Source organism: Lolium rigidum, chromosome 6, assembly GCF_022539505.1.
Source record: "Lolium rigidum isolate FL_2022 chromosome 6, APGP_CSIRO_Lrig_0.1, whole genome shotgun sequence".
NCBI lineage: Eukaryota > Viridiplantae > Streptophyta > Magnoliopsida > Poales > Poaceae > Lolium > Lolium rigidum.
This window is the reverse complement of record NC_061513.1, coordinates 128,501,791-128,510,835: the sequence shown is the minus strand read 5'-3', so window position 1 is coordinate 128,510,835 and position 9,045 is coordinate 128,501,791. Positions and strand designations below refer to the sequence as shown.

The window sequence follows — 9,045 nt, the reverse complement described above, 5'->3', positions numbered from 1 at the left end:
AGCTCAGATATATTAGGCATGTAGATCGAGATTCCTTCTTATCAGCATCAGATTTCAGATACAAAGATGCATAGCCAGGACACTAAAATCCAGCAGCTCGGGGCTGGTAATAATATCAAAAGACCCTGCAAGCTTGTCGTCTTCCATGCAAAAATAACATTGGGATGATCAGGGAGTAGATCCTGCTGATCCTGCCTTCGGACAGAACGTCCTTTGTTCGAGTTAAATAAACTATCTGGATCCTGCATGACCTTCAAGTAATGACAATTTGAAGTTTATAACAGACGCTACGGATAAGACGATCCACCACTGATCAATTTTAATCACGGAAGACGATGTGGCCTCCGTGCGTCAATCTGATGGAGATCCAGCGCATGAAAGTATGCAAACATTGGAAAGCGTTTAACTTGTTCAGTTTAACTTTGGGCTCTGTATAACTTATTTTACGATATTATGGTACTACGGAGCGCAGATGGTTCAGTCGCCTACCAGCGCAGCAACCAGAGCCTAGTCCTAGAGCAAAGGCACAAAGCTCAGTTGCCTACTGTCTTGTAAGTAGGATAGATAATTCTAGTCCTGGCTAATGTGAACAAGCTTAGGCCGATACACACTCTCAAGCCTATTCCTGTAGGCACTCCTCAGCTGCGGGGAAAGCAGCGGTAGCAGCAGCACAATCGGAAATTCTAACTGTCGAAGATCTAGATGTGTGAACATGACGATCCTTGATTTTACTTCAGCCGAAGACGACAGCTTTCAGCAGTTGTCCTACTCCATACGATTAATCAAACACGGGTCACATGGTAGCTTAACGAAACTTCGGTCCATCATACAGGCGGATAACTAGTTAACAGACACACCCAAACTGACTACTCAGCACGCATCAGTAAGAACCTTCACTACGGGAGACAAGCTTTGCAGAAGTCCACAGGAACTCTAGTAGCTCCATGGATCACTAGCACACAACACCCATGGACATCCTGACTAAGGGAGAAGCTTCAGAGATTTGGTCCTCTCAGTCTGATCCTCCAAGGTCTTTAATGGCATCTTCTATTGCAGGTACAGAATTATGAAATGCTTCCCACTGCTCAACCGTCATACTTATCCCTGCATTTAAGGAGTACATGTCAGCACAAGAAATGGGGTGTGGAATCGAACACAGAAACAACACAGCATAAAGCAGCAGCTACAGAATTCAAAATATTCAGCACCACGTACATAACGCCGATGAAGATGATGTACTGTAATACAGATGTTGGAAGTATCAAACTCCATGAACTGTTTAATGTATACAGTTCAATGCAAAACAGAATATTAAGAACTGAAGACTACAAACTATTATCAGCTTAAATAAAAAAAAGGTATTAGTATCAACGTGTTATGGAACAGAAGGATGTCTCATGTGAAACATTCACCAGGATCTGACTCCTTCAGTAACCATACAGTGAAAGATTGTAATGGACTGACTGATTGTTGCTTGTTCTTGAGTACCACATCAATAAGACTGAAGTGCTAAGTAAAATACACCAACTGCTACAGACAATAGCCAATATAGGAAGGAATGCCAGGAGTAACATGACAAAGGAAACCATTATCCACCGGTTTGTTGAACCTAAGAAGAGGCAAGATCATAGAACAGCTTCATGAGGTTGGGATATACCTTCTGAATATCAATCAAGTATAGTGTGCTGAATTTAAGTGTTCAATTCCACCAAACTTAATTTTGCTAACCATTTTTATTAAGTTGATCCTGCGCAGACAAATGAACCTACTATACTATTGAAACCTCTATGCTGTGCAGAATTTAAGTGCTCGATTCCACCAAAATTAATCTGGGTGACCATTTTAATAAGTTGATTCAGCGCAGATAAACGAGCCTTCTAATGCGTAAGATCTAAGCACTACATCCACTCAAATATTAGACAAGCTAGTTGTTCTCTCTGCCAGCATAATTTCTTTCTCAGCAACTATTTTCAGATAAAAACACATAAAACAACTACTGCAACAGCTTCAAACTAGAATACCGACTTCGACAATGCACGAAGCTGAACAACCAGGGGCAGAGGCTGATGCCTGATGGGCACCACATATCACCACATCAGTAGCAGGGCAGTAGCCATAGAAGAAGAAAAGGCACCCCAATCATAATCTAGCAGTGAGCAGTGGTTAATTGAACATCGCTACATACTTGCGTCAAGACAAGATCAAAGTTTATGGCGAAGTAATAGCCACAGGAAAAATGATAAGAGGGAAGTTGGTTTCAATCAAGAGCGATATTCAGTAAGACCATACTTTACATGGGGACTTTTGCACAAAGCTTTAGTTCGAGCAGATTCCACATCCAATTAGAACATGAATGATATGCAAGAATTTGTTTTCTGACGTAAATAGCTTATAGATGTGCAAAACTCAATATTTGCATTACTCTCCACCATTTGCAAGTGGAATGCAACAGCTTAAGGAAGAAACGAGCATGGCAAAATGACTGTTTCAGTTTTGACATAATTGGATGTTGCGGATTTCAGGCAACCGATATACTCTTTCCTGCAAGGGCTGAACGCATGAACCGAATTGACAATGCAGCGAGGTTGCATAACCAGTGAGTTTTCCATAACTGTGAACATACTAAGACGAAACTCCATTCTTACTGAACAAGCAAAATGATCAAATCTAGCATTCGATCAGAAATCGAATGCTTGGGGGCACAAGAAAGATTGTAAGATTTGCAGTACCTTTGGAGGAGGGCATCTCCTTGCCGTCTTTCAAGTAGTATTCGCGGATGGACACCAGCGTCATGCCCTTGAAATCTGACAGCGTCACCCTCCTGTTGGACGACAGCTGCAAGCGCAAACACATCGCACCGTAAAAACCTAGCAGAACGCTTACCCTTATTTAGGCGGGCTAGAAAAAAAGTTGAACTCACGCGGCAGAGGATGAGGTCTCCGTTGTCGTCCAACTCCTTCCCTACAACTACTTTCTTCTCCTCCTCCTCTTCCTCTTCATCTTCCTCGACCTTTTCCTGTCCCTTCTCCTCTTTCTGCTCTTCCTCCTGGCGGTGCTCTTTCTTGGGATCCCCCTCCTCGCCGGAGCCGCCCTGCTGCTTTTTCTCGTCTTCATCGGCGAGGGACTGGAGGTAGTCCTCCACCAGGCGTCGCACGAAGAGCTTCCGGTCGGGGAGGGAGAGGTCGATGCCGAGGCGGTCGGCGGCGGCGCTCCGGACCTTGTACTCCGTGAGGGACGCCATATCGGAGCCGCGGAGAATCTCCAGGACCGCCGCCTCCACTTTCTTCTGCGTCTTCTCGTCCATGCTGATGCCCGGCGGCCGCCGCCGGTTGACGCCGATAACCTCCGCTGTGTAACCTTTTTTTTTAGAGAGAAACCGCTGCTGTGCAAATGTGCAGTTAACCCTTCGTGCGCTGGGTCGACGGGGTAAGAGGAGGAGACTTCTCATCGGCGGGCCGATGTTTTGGGCCGTGAATATTAGATTGGCCTTAATGGATTCTTGTTCTTGTGTAACCCGCTTTTGCGGTGAGCTGCACATTTGCGCACGAGGTCCAATACAAATTAATAATTTGCACACTAGAGGTCCAAAACAAATGGAGTCCCTAAAAAACGAGAATTTAGATCAGGTCCTCCACCCATAGGGATGTAAACGGATCGAGTCGAATCGGATATTGTTATTTCCATGTCCATTACCATATTTTTGTAGAGTATTCAGATCGGAGCAGATAATGGTCAGATGCAATTTTGAATGCGGATTATATCGAATCACGATATGGAACGGATCCAGGCGGACTCATATCAGAAGTGGATAATTGACCAAACACGAAGCACGGCTATCTTGTATGAGTAGGAAAACATTGGTGTGGCAACCAAACAATCCCCTAGCCTTATTTATGGTCACGCATATGCACACATATAGTGGGAAAATTGAAGGCATGCTTGGTTGCCCATAAAATTCTGAACAGATCCCACCGGGCCAAAAAAAATTGAATGGTTAGTTTCCTATGTGGATGCTTAGGCATGCATCACACGCCTCAGAGCCTGCCGAACGCTAGCCCTAGAGGAACGCTTAAGGGCATGTTTGGTTGCCCACGGAGGGCTTGTGCGGTTATAATGAGCTAAGAAAATGGGTGTTTTTTGTGTGGGTTGGATCGGTTTCCGGTAGCTCCTAAAATTGACATATTTGGATTCGTTTGTTTTTGCTTTCCAACAAACATGCAAAGTGCCAAATACCATGAACCTTGCATTTCCTTATAATTTCATGATACTTTCATGAAATAGTCAATTTGGGAACGAAATCAAGCTATAAATGAAGACTTGGAGGAAATCAAGCAAGTCCTTAATTGAGAAGATTTTTGTTCAAGGCAACAACTGCTTTAACATGTACTGGTATGGTCATCCCGACCGTACCACCCGGCGCCACTTCGACTCTTAAAAAGGAACAACTTCTGTGAAAGCAACGACGAAAAAAATCACATCCTCCACAATTCGTCCACTAACAGAGAAGAAAAGATTCGAAGAAGAAGAACTCATCCCTCGAAGTTCGCGATCTTCCTCCTCAAGATCCTTCATTCCACCATCATCATCACCACATAGAGAGAGAGAGAGAGATTCATCTTTGTAAGAACTAGGGTTGTAAACTTTATTCGCATTCGAGACTCTTGAGATTGGATTTGGTTTGATCTTATTTGTGGCTTGCTACACTAATATCAAGATGAACTTCATTTATATAATCATTGTGTCTTTGTGTAGTTATCCTCTTATGTCCGAGTAAATCCCCTTTGCGTGGGAGATGTAGGGGATTAGTGAGATGTGATGCACCTATTATTACTATCATTCATTTGTGAAAGATATTGTTACTATTACTTTATTTGTCGTTGTGAGGCTCTACCGGATGAACTGATGTTATTTGTTGTTGTGATTTCAGTTCCTAAGTGTTGGAGATATGCCCAAGAGGCAATAATAAAAGTGGTTATTATATATCTTTATGTTTATGATGAATGTTTATATACCATGCTATAATTGTATTAACCGAAACATTGATACATGTGTGATATGTAAACAACAAAGAGTCCCTAGTATGCCTCTTAACTAGCTTGTTGATTAATGGATGATTAGTTTCATAATCATGAACATTGGATGTTATTAATAACAAGGTTATATCATTATATGAATGATGTAATGGACACACCCATTTAAGCGTAGCATAAGATCTCGTCATTAAGTTATTTGCTATAAGCTTTCGATACATAGTTACCTAGTCCTTATGACCATGAGATCATGTAAATCACTTATACCGGAAAGGTACTTTGATTACACCAAACACCACCGCGTAAATGGGTGGTTATAAAGGTGGGATTAAGTATCCGGAAAGTATGAGTTGAGGCATATGGATCAACAAGTGGGATTTGTCCATCCCGATGACGGATAGATATACTCCGGGCCCTCTCGGTGGAATGTCGTCTAATGTCTTGCAAGCATATGAATAAGTTCATAAGAGACCACATACCACGGTACGAGTAAAGAGTACTTGTCGAGAGACGAGGTTGAACAAGGTATAGAGTGATACCGAAGATCAAACCTCGGACAAGTAAAATATCGCGTGACAAAGGGAATTGGTATTGTATGTGAATGGTTCATTCGATCACTAAAGTCATCGTTGAATATGTGGGAGCCATTATGGATCTCCGGATCCCGCTATTGGTTATTGGTCGAGTGAGTACTCAACCATGTCCGCATAGTTCACGAACCGTAGGGTGACACACTTAAAGTTGGATGTTGAAATGGTAGAACTTGAATAAGGAATGGAGTTCGAATATTTGTTCGGAGTCCCGGATGAGATCCCGGACATCACGAGGAGTTCCGGAATGGTCCGGAGAATAAGATTCTTATATAGGATGTCATTTTATGTGAATTAAAATAATGCGGAAGGTTCTATGGAAGGTTCTAGAAGGTTCTAGAAAAGTCCGGAAGAAACCACCAAGGAAGGTGGAGTCCACATGGGACTCCACCTCCATGGCCGGCCAACCCTAGTGGGGGTGGAGTCCCAAGTGGACTCCCCCTTAGGGGGCCGGCCACCCCCCCCCACCATATGGGAGGTCGAACTCCCACCTCTAGTGGGAGTCCTAGCTTGGGTAGGTTTCCCCACCATATGGAAGGTTTTTGGTTCGGGTCTTATTCGAATACTTGGAGACCAACACTTGGGGTTCCACCTATATAATGAGGGGCCAAGGGGAGGGAGCCGGCCACCCAAGAACCACCCAAGAACCACCAAGGTGGCCGCACCCCTTAGTGGCCGGCGCCCCCCTCTCCCAAACCCTAGCGACCTCTCTCCTCCACCACGTCCCGCACGCTTAGCGAAGCTCCGCCGGACTTCTCCACCACCACTGACACCACGCCGTCGTGCTGTCGGATTCAAGAGGAGCTACTACTTCCGCTGCCCGCTGGAACGGGAGGTGGACGTCGTCTTCATCAACAACCGAACCTGTGACCGAGTACAAAGGTGCTGCCCGTTCGTGGCGCCGGAAGCGATCGTGATCAAGATCTTCTACGCGCTTTTGCAAGCGGCAAGTGAACGTCTACCGCAGCAACAAGGGCCTCATCTTGTAGGCTTTGGAATCTCTTCAAGGGTGAGACTCGATATCCCCTCGTTGCTACCGTCTTCTAGATTGCATCTTGGCTTGGATTGCGTGTTCGCGGTAGGAAATTTTTGTTTTCTATGCAACGTTATCCTACAGTGGTATCAGAGCCGTGTCTATGCATAGATGGTTGCACGAGTAGAACACAATGGTTTGTGGGCGTTGATGCTTGTTATCTTTAGTTTGAGTACTTTGCATCTTTGTGGCATAGTGGGATGAAGTGGCTCGGGCTAACTTTACATGACCGCGTTCATGAGATTTGCTCCACGCTCGACATGCAACTTGTATTGCATAAGTGGCTTTGCGGGTGTCTCGTCTCTCCTACTATAGTGAAGATTCAATTTACTCTTCTATTGACAACACTAGTATCACCGTTGTGGTTCATGTTCGTAGGTAGATTAGATCTCTATCGAAAACCCTAAACCACGTAAAATATGCAAACCAAATTAGAGACGTCTAACTTGTTTTTGCAGGGTTTGGTGATGTGATATGGCCATAATGTGATGATGAATATGTATAAGATGATCATTATTGTATTGTGGCAACCGGCAGGAGCCTTATGGTTGTCTTTAAAATTCATGTTGAGTAGTATTTCAAAGTAGTTGTAATAGTTGCTTCATGGAGGACAATCATGAAGACGGCGCCATTGACCTTGACGCTACGCCGACGATGATGGAGATCATGCCCGAAGATGATGGAGATCATGTCCGTGCTTTGGAGATGAAGATCAAAGGCGCAAAAACAAAAGGGCCATATCATATCACATATGAACTGCATGTGATGTTAATCCTTTTATGCATCTTATTTTGCTTAGATCGCGATGGTAGCATTATAAGATGATCCCTCACTAAAATCTCAAGATAATAAAGTGTTCATCCTTAGTAGCACCGTTGCCAAGACTTGTCGTTTCGAAGCATCTCGTGATGATCGGGTGTGATAGAATCAACAAGTGCATACAACGGGTGCAAGACAGTTTTGCACATGCGGATACTAAGGTGGCCTTGACGAGCCTAGCATGTACAGACATGGTCTCGGAACACGAGATACCGAAAGGTAGAGCATGAATCATATGGTTGATATGATGAACACTTTGAATGTTCGCCATTGAAATCACACCTTGTCTCGTGATGATCGGACTTAGGTGCGGTGGATTTGGTTCGTGTGATCACTAAGACAATGCGAGGGATATTGTTTTGAGTGGGAGTTCACCTAGTTTTTAATTAAGTTGAATTAAAATTTGAACTCAATTTGTCATAAACTTAGTCTAAACTATTGCAAATATATGTTGTAGATATGGCGTCCCCAATCAATTTTAACCAGTTCCTAGAGAAAGAAAAGCTTAAGAGCAACGGTAGCAACTTCACCGATCGGTTCCGTCATGTGAGGATTTTCCTCGCCGGCGGAAATCCGTAATATGTGCTTGATGCACCGCTAGGTGACCCTCCCGCAGAAACGAAACCGATGAAGTAAAGAATGTTTACGCGACTCGGAAAACTCGGTACTCTCAAGTTCGGTGTGCCATCCTATGCGGTCCGGAAGTCGATCTTCAAAAACGTTTTGAGCACCACGATCCACATGAGTTGATAAAAGAGTTGAAGACTACTTTTGAAACTCATGCGGCCGTGGAATGCTATGAAGCATCGAAACACTTCTTCAGTTGCATGATGGAAGAAGGTAGCTCCGTTAGTGAGCACATGCTCGTTATGACCGGGCATGCGAAGAAACTCGTTGACTTGGAAATAGTTATTCCTAACGGACCGGGGATTAATCGTATCCTTCAATCACCGCCACCTAGTTACAAGAACTTTGTGATGAACTACAATATGCAGAACATGAACAAAGAGTTACCTGAACTCTTCTCCATGCTTAAAGCTGCTGAGATTGAGATCAAGAAAGAGCACCAAGTGTTGATGGTCAACAAGACCACCAGTTTCAAGAAACAGGGCAAGTCTAAAGGCAAATTCAAGAAGGGTGGCAAGAAAGCTGCTACGCCTCCTGTGAAACCTAAGACTGGCCCTAAACCTGATGCTGAGTGCTATTACTGCAAGGAGAAGGGACACTGGAAGCGTAATTGCTCCAAGTATTTGGCGGATCTGAAGAGCGGCCTTGTCAAGAAGAAGAAAGAAGGTATATCCGATATACATGTTATAGATGTTTATCTTACTCGGTTCTCGTACTAGTACCTGGGTATTTGATACTGGTTCGGTTGCTCATATTTGTAACTCGAAACAGGAACTAAAGAATAAACGAAGACTACTGAAAGATGAAGTGACGATGCGCGTTGGAAATGGATCCAAAGTCGATGTGATCGCTGTCGGCACACTTCCTCTACATCTACCTTCGGGATCAGTTTTAAGCCTAAATAATTGTTATTTTGTACCCGCGTTGAGCATGAACATTATATCTG

At 43.9% G+C, this 9,045-nt stretch overlaps 1 protein-coding gene across 1 annotated transcript; it reads right to left on the bottom strand.

The window, feature by feature from the left end:
• Window positions 1-699: 699 nt before the first annotated feature.
• On the bottom strand, window positions 700-3,361 carry LOC124665896 (RNA polymerase II transcriptional coactivator KELP-like). Its single transcript, XM_047203252.1, has 3 exons — window positions 2,921-3,361; window positions 2,730-2,835; window positions 700-1,104 (listed from the first exon to the last, which is right to left on the bottom strand). Exons 1-3 carry the CDS (start codon window positions 3,302-3,304, stop codon window positions 1,013-1,015), a joined length of 582 nt encoding a protein of 193 aa, XP_047059208.1. The 5' UTR covers window positions 3,305-3,361; the 3' UTR covers window positions 700-1,012.
• Window positions 3,362-9,045: the final 5,684 nt, after the last annotated feature.

Coding starts and splice junctions, on each gene's coding strand:
- LOC124665896 (XM_047203252.1), bottom strand. CDS start 3,304: ATGGACGAGAAGACGCAGAAGAAAGTGGAGGCGGCGGTCCTGGAGATT. Junction 2,836..2,920: donor GAGACCTCATCCTCTGCCGC/GTGAGTTCAACT, acceptor TTGCGCTTGCAG/CTGTCGTCCAACAGGAGGGT. Junction 1,105..2,729: donor GGAGATGCCCTCCTCCAAAG/GTACTGCAAATC, acceptor CCTTAAATGCAG/GGATAAGTATGACGGTTGAG.